At 39.9% G+C, this 16,259-nt stretch overlaps 1 protein-coding gene across 4 annotated transcripts in view; it reads right to left on the reverse strand.

Moving 5' to 3' along the window:
- Positions 1-16,259, reverse strand: part of arhgef10la (Rho guanine nucleotide exchange factor (GEF) 10-like a) — a 112,618-nt gene that overhangs the window by 24,830 nt on the left and 71,529 nt on the right. For all 4 annotated transcript variants that reach the window (XM_013272861.3, XM_005469644.4, XM_005469643.4 and 1 more), the window contains one exon: positions 14,723-14,844. In XM_013272861.3, the coding sequence (XP_013128315.1) occupies positions 14,723-14,844 (122 nt within the window). The remainder of the gene's footprint in view (positions 1-14,722; positions 14,845-16,259) is intronic.

Raw genomic sequence — 16,259 nt, forward strand, 5'->3', positions numbered from 1 at the left:
GCAGGCCAAACTTCCCAGACCTAGATTACTTTTTGAGTTAGCAAAGTCAGTCTGGTAGTACAAATGGGAGCAGTATTCAAAAACAGGAATGTGCATTCGGATCATTCAGATAAAGAACTCATTTGTAAATGAAGAGGCTCCTTCCTTAATGAGTTATCCACCATTCGAAAAATTTGACGCCTACTCTTGTAAAAATGATTGCGGATATAAAGAGGAAATCTCATTTAAGAATATTGTATAAGTAATTAGCTATTTGCTAATGACCCCTTATTATGCTTAAAATGTTACACAGCACTTCTTTCCTTATAGGGCAATTATTTAATTCCACACAATCATGTGATAATTAGTGTGAGTCATATTTTCTATATTATCAATTTGAAATGAAGCTCTTCAACTGCTACATGAACAATTTGAGTGGAAATAGCTCACAAGGCCTGAAATACACAAGGATACCAAGCCAAGGATAGATCTGGCTCCCATTAAAGTGCAGACAGTTGCTATGATCAATACAGTAAACCACTGGTCCACTTATTGAAGTTCTTTAAGCAGCCAGTGGAAAGAGCACGGGTGAGCATAACAACAGAGCCTGTAAGACCATTTCTACCTGTGAATGTGCAAATTATATTGACAGGCACCTAGGAAATGTGAGCCTTCAGCAATGGCCATATCACTGGCAATCCCAATGCTAATACCGTATCAGTGAGGCCCCATTTAAAAATCAATAAGATCCAAGCCTTCTCAAAGTCTATTGTCAGTCTCGTTTATCGCACATTCTGCGTGTGTGTGCCTGCAGAGCTGTAGGTGTGAAGTTGAAAAGCTAACGCTATTCCCCTGCGCGGGAGGCAGGATGAGAGAGGAAGGTGAGCCTGTAAGCCAGCTGAGGGAGGGTTGATGGAGGACTTCAGGGAACACGGGGGAAGAAAAGGGAGGAAATGGGCAGGTGAGCTAATTAAAGCAAGATTTGTTGATGTGATGAGAGCGCGGCCTCCCAGCTGCTGGTTACCAATGAATAGAATGGAATAGAACAGAATAGGATAGAATAGCCTTTTACTGTCACTGTGCCAAAATAAAATATAAATAGTAGACAGCGGGAATAAACAGCAAACAGGAGAAATATATACAATCAAGAGGGACAAATACAAAAATAAGAGAAAGGCACACGTTAGAGAACAAGTTGCAAAGTGCCCCACCCATTACCCCAAGAGGGCGCCAGCCCAGATGCTGGCTCCAGGTGGCAATGGTAAGCACGGGAGCTTCCACTGTTCTTCTGAAAATAAATGTGAAATGTGTGTAATTAAATTACAATCCTACAGGGAAGAATGGATGGGACCATTTATTGTTATTGTCTTTTATGTACTGTGAAGATTTTGCCTAGTTGGTGTACACGCTGGTACAGCTCTTGGCTCTGTGCAACAACAACTGCAAATGCATGCAGTGGTAGAGATTGGTAGTGGTCTAATATGACAGGGTAGCATTTTAATGATTCATGCTTCTGGCTGTCAGACTGTCAGAACAGTGTTCCCTTGCAAAAGATGACTTCTCCAAATCCAATTAATGTTGTTATACAACCCAAGGCTACTCAGGTGCACTGTTTTTCCTTACAGCAATGTTCCTCTGTAAGCACAGTGAAACCTGCTTTCAGATATGTGGGAGATTTACTACACGTGGGATTTTTGACAATTGCTTCCCGAAAAAAGTCCATGCATCATACTCACTAGGGTCCTATAATGTTATCAACAAGAAGACGAGACACGCTGCAGCCAGCATTGCATTGTTTGGCCTCCACTACGCTTATATATGCTTTATTGGAAAGAGAGCTTTATAGTCAATTATGATATATTGCCTTACTAGAAACTCCTGACCACACATTTCTGGACCTTTATACGAGACAAAAAAAGTATTTGGAAACGCTATACACTGCACCATGGCCTTCTGAAAATCAAATAAATATTATCTCTTTAAATGGCATGCACAGAGAGGGCTGGGTGCTGTATATTACACCCAGAGAAAGCAAATATGGCTGTACTATTTTTTTCGGATTCCATAGTCACAGTGACTTCCCCCAATTCCACATACCAACAATCTTTTACACGCACTAACAAGCACTAATAGAAAACTTCCACTGTTTATTAACTGGTAATTGACTGGTGTTTGCGCTCCCTCCCCACTGCAACCCCACTGCCTCAGGCTACAGGCAGGATGGCCGCAGAATGAATCGCCAGTCAACCTGAAATTGCTTACATCCAAAGCCTTGCTACAGGTAATGCACACTAAACAAACCACAAATATGAGAGATTTTTCAAAGTTTCTGCTCAGATTATCAAGAAGGCAACCCTGACGCACTGGTATTTCTAAATAACACGATACTGACTTGGTTAACCACATTTTTTTCGTCTTAATCTGACCTTTTATGTCAGTGTAGCACTGACAAGCGTGTCTGCTATGGAGCGTGCTCTCTACATCTAACGTGCTCTAAACTTGTTCAGCCTTGTCCCAGTTGAGTAAGTGATTTCTAATCTTGCACAAAAATTCCCTTGAAACTCCTAATATATTGGGTCTGCTCTGTGCTTGAACGAAAGTACAAAAAACAAATAAGAAAATAACATTTAAAAAAAGAAAGTAAATCAGTCAGTATACGTAAAAAATAATTCATAGTGAGGTATACACAACGCAGTTTGAACACATACACAAACAAAGAAAAAAAAATGCTACGAAGAATCGAAAGACAGATGGTGAGAGCTGAAAGAAACAAAAGACAAGGTGACATTTAGCAAATGTTCAGTGAGAATTTTTGACCAGAGTAATGGAGGAGGGGGAGGACAACCAGAGACAAGATTTCAACTACATAAAGTGAAAGCATGTAACAACTGTGCTTCAATGAGACACCTACGCTTTGTTTTTTTCTTTTTCAATGATTCAATTCTGCTGGTCAGCAGATGGCACAAGGGTCAAAATCCCATCAGTTGTTTATGAACACCCTTGATCTGCTTTGCAGTTCTTTTTGACACCGACACCAAAAAAAGCCAAACGATAAAACGATCCAAAGGTTTAATTATCCCTTTATCTTTTTATCAATTTACAAAGGAATCCTTGTCTATTAATCTATTTCTAAATGATGTACTTTTTGGTTGTTGTCTAAGAAACAGAATTTTGAAAAAGAAACAAAAAAAAGATAATGACTACATTTGGAATAAAGAAACTCTGACTTCTGTCAACCTGTAGTTTTAATACCTCCGAGGTCACACTGGCACACTTGAGGACAGTTTGGGTAATGTATTTGAACTACTTAATACTAACAGAGTGATGAGACAGTCCAGTCTGTTAGTCTTATTATTGTTTTTTTTAAGTAAGCAGAGGCTCCTTTTACACTACTGACTGTTGGGCCCATATTCAACATGGCCATTGTGTGACAGGTACATATAGGGACGAAGGGACATTGTTTTTGCACATTTTACCCAGAAACAGAGAAGAGCTGTGTAAATAAATTATTGGCACGGTGTAATGTTGCTATAGAAACAACTGAGATATTATTTTACTAATAGAGAAATCTATAAGTAATGAAAAAAAGTATATCATGAATATTTAATAACAATTGATGATTTTTTTAATGGTGACAGCAAAATTGAACAAAGACCTGCAGAGTTGCATAGAGTAATCTCTGAGGTTAGAGAGAGGTTAACTAACATATTTATGTGCTTGCGATTCAATGATTCATTCTTCCTGCCATAAGAAATCTCGGGCTGAATCCCAAACATGGACATTAAGTCTTAAAACCTCTTCTCTATTCACTGGTAACTATTATATGCAAATCACAATCTGCTGTAACTAGTAAGTTTTAACTAATAATAACTTTTTTAAACTTATTTTTTTCTATTTAAAAGGGAAAAGTAAATGGACGCTGAAACAGAGGTCATTCAGGTTCAGGTTACCTTATTTGTACCCGCAGGCAGATTTTGTAAAGGTCAAAGAGTTGGTAAGACAAAACATTTCCATTGCACATACATGTAGAGTATACTGTATGCACACAAAATTTCACAAACATAGTGCTTGTGGACAGTCACACTCTCAAGACATGACCATATGGCCACAGCAAAGTGTTGTTTGCTCATTATCACTCTTGCAATTTATCATAATCTGTAATGAACCTAATACAAAAGGACAACAGGATCAAAGCAGAAACTTGCTGTTAATGTTATGATTTCATGAGCTAGATGTCACCCTGTGATTTAAATTCCACTAGCATCAACAAGCAGAGATCAAAGGGCCAACCACCTGCTGTGCTTGCAGGCCTGCGTTACACTCAGAATATTCAAAGTCATTTGAAGACAATAAGATTAAACCATCTGCACAAGAAGGCTGAGTAGACAACCTGATTTTTAACTCTTGATAGGCCCGTATTGGGCCTTTTAGAGGGGGTTAGGACTTGCAGCAAAACCATATGGCTATCAGCTTATTATTAAAACTGGCTCAGGACATTTCCTCCAATTTAATAACCACTGTCTGTACAGTAACGATTCCCTGTCTCCCCTGGCTATGCCACAGATCATATCAGCAATAAGTGGAATGAAGCTGGAGAGTGGTTTTGCATATCTCTGCTCAAAGCCACAGCCTGACATTGGTAGGACATTACAAACTCATATTCATGACTCGACTGAGATTTTATTCCTCGTGTCCTTCACCGCTCCTGGCTGAACGATTGCAACACGCTCAACAAATGTGATGCAAATTCGCTGTGTCGCTATGCCCCCTCTTCACAGATACACACACACGGATCCACACACCCACACCGCTGACTCCTGCGGCCATGGCAGTTCCAACTCTGGATGAAAGCGGTTGTACTGCCCCTGCATTAATGGGTTCAAAAGAGGACTACGGGCTACTGTGTATTCAATCACTTCCTCCATCTTCCCTTCCCTTTTGCCAGAGACAGGAGATATCCGTACTGGGTCCAAACAAGCTTGGGATGTGGGATCTTTACTCACCTCAAACACAGAAACTGACACAACTGTGTGTCAACATGGGGTCCCAGATGAAACCCTGGGCGTAAGACTGGACAGGGCTTTCTATAATCCTTAATATCAGATGGCAGGAAATGCAGAACAAAGGGAACCTTGGTGCCAGCTCAGTCCTAGCCATTTGGTGGCTGTAACACTTTTGCCAAGGAAGCTCTGCACATCAAGGAGTACCTCCCAAATTTGAATGTGCCCCTTACAATCCTTGGACACTAAATCTATGGTGGCCTCTTTGGCATAACATAAAACAAACATAAATCTTTGGTTTTTAAACAGTACTTTAAGCACCATAGGTTAAGGCCAGTTGTCTCAATTTTTATTCTTCTTCTGTTACTTTTGACGAACATAATTTTCTAACCATGATGTGATGATCTTAGATTGGTTCTTGGTTCTTCTTTCATGACTGAACTGAACGGCAAATTCATGAGTTTCCACAGTAATTAAATGAATTGAACAAACATTCTGAAAAATTTGAAAGCTAAAAGTAATCCTGGTGTTTGCACCTTCATAAAGAGAGATCAGAATGCAAAGACAGCCTATCCTTAAAAAGCTTACCAGTGGCCAACAACAATAAATTAAGCAGCATTCAGAGCAGTAGCTCTGCATGTCTTAAAAATATGAAGCAGGAACACTAATTAGACTAACTAGAAAAGCAATATAAGGAGAGAAGCTATCACTGCAACAGACAGGACTTGTTTAGCACAATAGGAACTCAAAGACAAGATGGCCTTCATCCCTTTCCTTTTGACTCAATGCAGCTTTTTCCTATCATCCTTCCCACATTGATGTATAATCACAGAGGAAAATGTGACCAAATTAGCACATTTAGCAGATCTGCAGGATTTCCCTTCTGGGTACATAATTTGTTCCTGCATGCTATCTTGACAAGTACAGAGCGAGCAGAAACCCAGGGCCCGAGAAGGAGAACTCCACTCTCAGGCATTGCTAGAGTGTCTATGATTCCCTGTAATTAGTATGTTAGCTGTCACAGCACCAGATCAGGCCCTTTGCAAATGACCTCACTGTCAAGCAGGGGTGTGGCTGCTCTATTCACATTTATACAGACACTGCACTGCCCTCTTTTGGAAAGGAGATTGCTAGGAGGAAAGCAGAGGAAAGTGAACAATGCAAAGCCTTTAACTAGTTTACAAAGACTATGCACAGCATGTGTAAATAATACGAAAACTGAAAATGCATCCAGTGAAAGAGTCTTGCTCCGCAGCACTAACTGTGACAGCAAGACTCAGCAGTTGCAAAACCACCTCAATCCATTCATTACACCATAAATTAAAAATTTCAAATCCTTTTCACTGTTCCTAGTTCCAGCTGTTTAGCAAATTAATTAAAAGCTTAGATACGCAGGCGGTAATGATGACATGATTATTTTAACATGCAGGTACTAAAAAAGCCTTTCAGAGTTTGCACTATTTATTTTGAAACACCGCTGTTTATTTCAGCAACTTTAATGCCTGCTCTGGCAGTCCAAGCTGTATCGCCCTGCTGGCCAATAAGGCAGGGACAAAAAGTGGTTACTGTTAGTGAGCTTGGCAGCCATTTGCAATACAATACAATGACTACACAATACAATAACTCCACTCTGGTATCATGTTGTTAGTTAGGTTGTATATACAATACAAAAATGTTTCCACCTGAAAGTCTGAAAGAGTACAAGCTCAGCATCACTTATTATAAAAATAATATGCTTTAGGCTTTAAACTCTTACCTTATCTTTTTTTTTAGTCTAGTACATTTTTTTTACAGGTGCTCTTAAAATTGTAACAAATTCCCACTTTCATAGTCAGCTCCTGTTTATAACTGTTGATATAGAATTTAAATTGATTGTAAAGTAAGGCACACAGCAGTCAATCCAATATTATACGAAGCACCTTCTAACTATTACTGGACTTCAATAATCTCGGCTGCTGATGCTGCTGACCAAAGGCAGGGTAGATCCAGATCTACAAAGAAAGCGTGACCTCTGGACACTCCGGTACATTAGCCAAAATGTTGGGAACTGTCACACCTCCCCCAGAGTTGTTCTCAGCGAATGCCAAAGTTTGACTTCTGCCCTGACCTCAGAGAGAGGGCTCTTTGATCGGGAATGTCAAGCAGTCTGAAACCGCATGTTGTCAATGCCCCCTGTATTTGTGACAGTGACAAGTTTGGTGTGTCTGGGGTTGGGTTTTGCTGTGCTGAGCCGCAGTGACCAGAAGGGCCAAGACGTATCAGCTCCGGCGACAGGTCTGCTGTGATCCAGCTTCACACAGAGAAATTAGACTGACACTTCCTCCTGCTTTGTTATATTCTGCATGCCAAACGCTCCTCTGCCCTCTCTGAACTCAGAAGATGAGCATGAACAGAAGTGCTCTGTTTTTGTAGTGAGGACAATGGTCCATGTTTACAAAGCTTCAGATAGTGGCTTAAAAATAGAGCAATTACAGCAATCAGTTACATCTACTAATCAGAGGATACAGTTTTTATACCAAATCCATTTTAAATACTAGTTTGTGGATAGAAACAAACACAAAAAGCAGTTCTAAAAAAAGAATGTGCTAGCATCTATGCATTTAATGCTTAAGACAGCAATTATTCAAACATATAAGCAATAACTCCAATAACTCCGGTTATCCTGTGAAAACATCAGCATGATGCTTAATTTGTGGTGAGCATGTACTATAAGACTTCAGAATCTAAAATGCAAGCCTTGCAAACAAATAAAACCCAGAAGCTGCGCACATGAACATATTAGCCTTGTTTGGAGTTAAATCGAAAATGCTAAAGTGCAGTTATTGGTGTTAGATCTGAGCATCACTGCAGCAAAAAATTATGAAGAAAAAATAAAGTACAGCAACAGATCACAGCTTCTATTGACTTACTGAACATCATTATTAATATGACCCAATGTATGTTGAGTATCCTAAATTTCTAATGCGCCACTGTGCTCGGTGAACAGGTTAAAAGTCAGAAACAAACAAAAGAGTTTGTCTTTATTCACTATTTAGTTAACTATTCCAAATAACAGTTAGATGCAGAATAACAGTCTGAATTATTTCCCCATCATTTACCCAACTCAGAATTCTATGATTGACTAATCAAGAGTCAATTTATAAAGCCTCAGACACACCTGATTTTGTTTTACAAAATTGCAATCATTGTGAAAATAGGGACACATGTTTCATTTCCATTCCAGCAATTATTAATAAATTGATGTAGAAACTTTCTTAAATGTGACCTGCTAGGCACGGATATGGCGATTTATAGAACTAGTAGGAAATGTGCCTGTAAAACAGTATTGGTGATAAGATGATCAGTGATTAATCAACTGAGGGATTAAATGAAGAGATTATTTACAGGATAGCAGTGGCTTGAATTGAAATGGCACTGAAACTTGAGAAACATTTTTTCCAAATATGATGTCGACCGAAAAATAATAAGATAATCTGTAAAGCGACAACAAACAATTTCTTCACCTTATATTTGCCTGTAGCTGGGTCGAGGTCTATTGTGAAGTATTTCAAGGTTACATAGTTTATAGCCACTTATAAGAATCACGCATAAATGAATTATTTTAATTCTTTTGTTTGCTTTCTATTGTTCATTCAGAATCTGAGAACTGCACTATGCATTGAAAAATGAAAAAAAAAATGAAAAGAGACTCATGTTTAGTTACGTGAAATCTAAACACACTTGTCAGATATTTGGACAGATGCTTCAAAGTTAATGTCAAGCCTTTAACAATATAAGCAAAGTGATCTTGATGAGGATCGGGTCTGAGAGAGATCGATGTGCTCTCTCGAAACAGTCTCAAGCACTTGCGCATCCTGCTGTTTGTGTTTTTCTGTTTGCCAGAAGGATATTACTGCAGAGTTAGAAGGGGAGCCGCTACGCCTGGGTGGCTATGTGGACAGAACGAGCTTTTAATCCATGCTGGGGCATCTTTTCTCAACAAATCAGAGAGGTGGCTGAAGCTGCTACTTTGAAAGGTAGCAAATGACCTTCAAGAAAAACAGAGGGACAAGCATTGCGTAACTTGTCAATTTGATGACTTTACCTTTAAAAAATTAGAATAAAAAAAGTCTAGAGGGGGAAAAGGAAATAAATCATCAGAAATGTGTTGCTACAGGGGAAGGCCACCTTTTCACACTGCCGTCCTTTTTAATCCATATTTCATAACATCGTGTCTCATCTGTACTGTCCACGCACATGCACACACACACACAGAGCCTTCAAAGTGAACCCTTTCATTCATCTTGGGTGTAAGAGCTTTGAGTCATTATGTCTGTAAATCACTCATTCCCCAGACAATGCCATAAATGTAGCCATGAACACAGTGTATGCTGCTGCCAGGGGTGCCACTCAACCCGCTCATTTTCTGTACATGCACTCACTTTCATGTGCCTAGCTGAATGTGCATTGGGGCTCTCTTATCACTCCATCAGCAGGAAAGATGGATGACACAGCAAGTGAGAGGGGCATGCACAACATGGCCCAAAAGCACCAGCTAGTCCAGTAAACAAGCATTGACCTCGGCGACCAGAACGGTGTGTTTCAACAGATGGTAAAGACCGGAGCAGCTATAATTAATAGTTTTCGAGGCTTAGTAGCAATCAATTCAAACGTGTTTGTTTGACTACAGCAAACATCAGTAAGTAAATAAATAATAATGGCGATGATCTGTGCGATCTATGTAAACTAGTGGAGTGTATTAGCGGCGAGATGTGAGCAGGCTTTGCCGTTTTCTGAGCTGAGACACAGAAGCTAATCCTCTCAGAAATAGAGAAAGAAGGCTAACCCTGATGCAGTCCAAACCCCTTCCAGTTTGTCATTCCGCACTTCAAAGCATACATGATGAAATCCCCCAAGGTATTATAAGAGCTCTGGCATAGCAGCCATCCTCAACCCCATCCTAGCCTAATGCCTCATAAATGGAGTCTAGAAACATGTCCCTTTACTATTTCGCAAGTCTTTGTAGTCTTGGATCGTAAAGAACCTTTTTAGAGCGGCAGAAGAAGAGGTGCTTTCCTACTGGAGAAGATATGAAGCATTTGTGAATCACTATTTGTCCCCTAACTGTAAAATACTGCAAATACAGAATGCACATATACCTCTTTGAAAATGGTTAGATCAGGAAAGGAAGTAGGCACTGATCATCTTCAGAGCCTTGCTGACTAAGTGGTGGGACAGAAATACTGTGCACAAGAAAACATACAGTATGTGTCCTAGATAGAGACAGGTATGTAATTTAAGTAATTCAGTTCCAAGTGCTCCATGTGACGCCATCGAATGCCAGTTGTTAAACAGCTTGCTGAGCTGTCAGATTACTGGGTTTCATAAATGCCTCCATTATTGGTCTCCAGGCTTCAAACTAACACAGCCTGTCTGACAAAACCGAAAGATACGGCCGATTAAACTGTAGGAGCTGTACAGTCAAAGAGAGATGAAAGGGGAGAAAGAGCAAACAAACATGATTACGGTCCATGCCAAAAGATATCATGTCCTTTTTTTTCCTTTTACAGCAAATACAGTACAGTAAATACCATTCCTGATTCAGCTACTACCTCCTTTTATAGCTGCAACTCTTCTCACAGTTCAAGTAATGAAAAATTACCACGTCACCACAGAGTCTAGGATGCCATTTTTAAACTGCTTCATCCAGCCTTTGGGCTGAAACCCAAGTGTTCCAATCGTACAATACAAAATAGTAAATATACTGAAACTGAAAAGATAAAAGTAGCTTACATTTGGCATTTTACTTTGACAAATGACTTACGCAGTTAATTGAATTTAAAACTGATTGTTTTCTAAACACACCCCGAGTTTCAGAACTGGTTCATTTCAGTGCTATGTTTATTAGAATCACCACCAATGCACTCGGGAACAGTTCGGCAAAAATTCAGTCAAATTCTGAGCTAACGTTTAATCTGTTTATCTGTAATAATTAAAAACATCAATCCTGTTAAGACTGACATCATGCACCAACATGCAACTGCTGCAGAAAATAGTATTAATTGTTCAATTTAACAGCCAATTCTCCTGTATAGAAGTCTGGTTCGGCTGTTACCCTTTCTGCTATAGGATTTCCTATTAATCCCTTAACCCAACCACCTCACACCCTCCCTTTGGGCCAACTGCCAAACCTGCTCCGTTTCATCTTTCAAAGTGGCAAAGAGGGCAGTGAAACAGAGCGTGCACTGACTCTTTAAACAACAAGGACCATCAGAATGTGGTTTGTCTATTAACCAAGATAGTGCCTGATCCTCTGTGTGTTTGTGTGTATGTGAGAGACAGACAGAGAACGAGGGAGAAAGAGAGGAAAAGAATGAAAGAGATAAATTGAGAGGAATCAGTCCACCCCTGCTGTTCTCACTCAGCAGACTTGTGATAAGGTTTATCTCCGGCGCCTAACGAGTTCGCCCAGTAGCCCACTCCAGCTCCCACTGAGTGGACCGGGGCACACAGAGCTGCACACAGCCAGCAGTGAATTGAGCTCCCTAAGGTGACCTGTGCGTGTTGTTCATGCTATGCTGCTTTAGAACTTTATTTTTGTAGGAAATGGCTTTGGCCCCTTCGGCCACATCTTTTTTAATCTGGGATTTCTTTTTTGCCTTTTCTTCATCCTTTCTACTCACTGTAACTCAGACTGCCAAGAGAAGCTGCAAAAGCTGGAGAAAGAGCTGTGGAGCTTTGGCACAGAGAGGCGTGTGTTTCCCAGAGGCAGTGTCTGAGGCAAAGATGGAGACACAGAGAGGGAGTGGGGGGCTGCTGCTGAGTTAAGCCCCTAATCACAGTCTGCTCTGCATGAAGGACTTAAAGTCACTCCATTTAATGCTACCTTCTCTTTAGTCAAAAAAAGGAAAGAAATACTACTGCCTACCTCTCCAGCTTTCTGATACCTAGGCCCCCGTTCCCATTACTAACTCATTCTTGAGATGCATAAAATTCCAAAGCTACAGTATACACTCAAATATAGCGCAACACGCAAGTCATGCACATTTATAGAGTTAAGGAAGCATGAACATAATACCTGCACACACAGAAGTACAAGCGTAAATGCTTCTACCTTTTACTCATGCATGTTCATTTCACCACATGGACCAATTTTGCGGTAAACAAGGTTTGTAACTGACATAGCTGCCATGATTTTCACTGGTGTGCTCAGGTGCTTCATTTATTTGTGCAAGAAGACGGTGGTATCAGCAGATCCTTAGAGACTGCAGCATCCCTCTGGCTCAAAATTCATTAATTCACTTGGCTCGGCTTCTACACGGGTGTAACACGCTTTTGCAAAATACTCCAGATAGTCATTAGCACCTTTGGGGAAATCCCACACCCCACCCTGACCCCACTGTGTCAGTGCTGCACTTTTTCCACTTTTCACCAGCTGCTCTTTCACCTTATCGTCCTCTCTCATCAGCATGGCTAGCAGACAATGGTTTGCTGTACAGGTCTTAATCTAATGCTGGAAGATTGATTTATGCTTGGTTGTCCCACAGCCATTAAGATAATTGCATGATCACTTTATAACATCCTCCCCTGGTGGCTGTGGTAATTTGCGTCCCCGCCACATTCCAACTTGCACAGTAGGACCCATAACCACATTATGGATATAGAAAATGTGGTCGGAAATATCATCTTTCAGCCCTTGCAAACTGATTTTATACCATTACCACTGACTTCTAAAGCCCCTTAAGTCTATCTCTCACCTGTACTGACCATTTGATCTATCGGCGGCTTCTAGGTCTTAACAGCTTGTATTGATCGAAATTCTTGAGCCAGCAACCTGAAGCAAAAGCTTGCGTGTCACCTTGTAATTCCAATAGTTTATGTATTTTTGAGTGAGATCATCACTGAGATGGTGTATTTTTATCTGTTAGGTCAGTGCAAGTGGGCTTTGATTACATTCAATGGGAAATGGCTGTGTAAAATGGCACTATGATCTCTTTTGACAAAATCTTTATTAAAGGAGCCATTCTGCCACCACTATGGACTAATGGCTGCTTCACAGGAAAAGTTAACGTCAGTGAAAGTCAAATTGGTTTGACAGATTGATCTTAAGAGGCACTTTGCTTCCTGAATATAAACACTGCCAGTTCAAAAACACTGAACACATCAAAATATTTGCAGCTAAAGCACAATTGGCAAGTTCAAAAAGAAGCAGAGATTTAAAATTCTGAACTGACAACAACAGTAAGATGATCCAGCTAAAAATTTAATTTGTTCCACTGTTTATACTTCATCAGTCATTATTAGCATTATTGCTGCACTTCCAATTAAATTATACCGAGTCAGTGAGAGTATTAAAAAGCAGAATGCGTTCATCCAGTGGATTGCTAATGCTACAAGATAAAATTACATACACCCATAATCCTCAACAAGGTACAGCTTAATAATACACCAGATGTGCTGCTTTGACCATCAATAAGCAAGCTGAAACCTGTGATGCAATTTAGCCCATTCCAGACATGGGATATGTAACACCATTGGCTTCCTCAATCTGGTAAAGTGATGCTTCATTGAGACATATCCGCAACTCCATCAGGAAGAGCCAGGGCGTGGTGTGAACATTTAACAGGCTTGCTGCACTTCTAGAAACCAATACTGTAAGCACTAACTGCAGAGAATTGTAATAACACTTTCGAACTTGTGTATTTGTGTATATGTGCATGTGTGTGTCTGTTATGATGACAGCTGTTTCCAGCAAAAACACAGACCAAGAAATCTCTGGATTTGCATTAGACAATTATTAGACTCCAGCTTATAAATTTGGACTGTTTAACAGCTCACCTGTCTAAAGCGGGGGACATAATGCCATTTCCTGTTAGACCCTGAATGCTCTAGTCTCCATGCCAGAAATGGTTTAACTTATTAATGAATTACTGCTGTCGTGCTCTGTGGGTGAGTGCTCCAACCTTCCTCATGGATGGATTAAGGTATAGTCATCAGTAATGAGTCATCACAGACTCTGTCCTTATCATAGTAAAACCCTAAAGTTGTTGTGTTTTTTTTAAAATCAACATTAAATTATAACAGATAATAAAGCAAACTGGGGAAAAAGAGGAAAATTCAACAGACATAAAAGGAGTTTTGTTTTAATGGAGTGGTTTGTTTGCACCTCTGGTAATAAAATCTGTGCCTCTTCCTCTCAGTGATATTTGTGTACCAGTGTTGGTGTTTAAATGTTAAAAAGCCTAATGTTCAGACTTTGTCCTGCGTGCACTAAAACCTTAAGATGTACTACTGTTTTTTCCCAAAACAGCAGATTTGAGGTTTCCATGAGATTTGGGCAGAGTGTGAATGTAAGATAGAGACTGAAGGAGAGAATCTATTTCTCTGGGGTTTTTTATGTTCTTGCTGTTTATAACATTCTCCAAAACAATAATGACTTTGGTGTGCAATTCAAGGTGCTACATAGAGATGCCGTCCCAATTTTGTGTCTGCCCATCTGTAAATGAGACAGCCATGTTAAAAACAACATGTAACGGTTACTATCTGACCTAGCAGGGATGCTATTTGGACTGGCTTCACCAGAACAGTGACCAGAATGAACATTTGAACATGAAGCCTATATGTTTAAATACCATTAGACTGTTGGAAAGCAGTGCTGGCAGGGGCTTTAGAGAAATCAGATTCTGATCTTTGAAATTTCACACATGTGTACAAACTGTTTTTAAAAATTGATTTTTGTCCTTTAATCACAGAAGCAAAATTACCTTTCTCTCTGTTGATTTTGTAGCAAAGACAGACATGTGACAGGCGAGCAGTGGATACCAAAAGGGGGCTGTCGTCTTTCCTTCATCCTCTCCACATAACCAGCCTGGTGAATTTTCCTCTCCTGAAATAGAAAAAAAGAGACTCTTTTCTATTCATTCTTACTTAGGTCACCCCAACTCGATGTTTAGTTTATGTACTTGTTTTATTTCTTTTGAACATGCATCTCATTCCCACAGCTGAGCTAATCTGTAAACTATTTCAAGCTATGTCAAACCACATAAAATCACCATAAAGACATTTCACAATCTCAGGTACATAATATGAATGGTGTGATTAGCATGTGAATAATCAGCCAGAGGCTTATTCCCTGTTGTAGGAGGCGAGGCCAGGTACTGCCAATGCAGGGCTTCAACAGTGATTAAACCTTTACTTAATCAACAGTGAGAGTCTGCCCCAGCAGGAAAAATGCAACTGCCGGATTTGTGTTATAATATAATGGATTTGCCTGGTATGTGAGCCTCATAGCACTGAGCCTTACAACAGGTGTACCCCTGACAAGTCACTGGGCAATTCTGCCAAAGTACTCCCATTATGGAATTGTGTAATCATCTATTTCAATGTATAGAAACTAAACTGAGCATGAAATTTAACAGCTCTCCTTTCTGGTTTGTTTGCATATTTTATCTAGGTATAAGCTGGTAGAGATCACAGATGCATTATAATGAGCAAAAGGAAAAAGCTAATTGCAGAGTTTGTTTTATAGGAGTATCGTATCCTTATTCTTAAGTTAGGAGATAAAATTTAAGAGTCAGTCAGTTATCTTGGCCAAGACAACTAGCCTGGCTGTACCCAAGAAAACATACCTTAATCACCAAGTCCTCTACAAGAATGCTTGCATTACTGCAAAATCATTGGATTACTCAGATTTTTTTGGGTTTGGACGAGAGAAACAGTCAGACCCTGTTTTCCAAAAAATTAACAGAAATAACCTGCAGAAATTTCTCCAACAAAATTTTCAGCATCCATCTACAACTGAATTCTTCTACCCTGGTTCAAGACTACTTCCTTTAAGGAAACACTTCAAGTATTTCACTCCTGACATTATCCTTCTTTCAGCTATCCTCAGTTTAAAACACATACACATCACAATATCCAGAACTACTACATGCCCCTTGCAACCACACTGGTCAAAGACTGCCATGCTACACTGTCTTCAATCATAACTGTCATAATTAACTACCCTCTCCACGGCTACTCTTCCTATATCCCTCAAAACAGCCTCTATCACCCCTGTTCTTGCAAATTTTATCTAGACCCCAACAAGCTCAATGACCATAGGCCCTTTTCCAACCTTTCATTTATTTCTAAAATCTTGGAATGCACAATACCATCATAGCTTCAGGCCCACTTAGTTAACAGTAACCTTTATGAGACAGTTTTCATTCTAGAAACAACGCTGCAATAGTTCTTGGTAAAAATGAACAATGACGTCCTCCTTGTATCTCAGGTGTTGGTCTTCTCACATTCACCTTTAGC

This window comes from Oreochromis niloticus, linkage group LG5, assembly GCF_001858045.2.
Source record: "Oreochromis niloticus isolate F11D_XX linkage group LG5, O_niloticus_UMD_NMBU, whole genome shotgun sequence".
In the NCBI taxonomy this organism is placed as follows: domain Eukaryota; kingdom Metazoa; phylum Chordata; class Actinopteri; order Cichliformes; family Cichlidae; genus Oreochromis; species Oreochromis niloticus.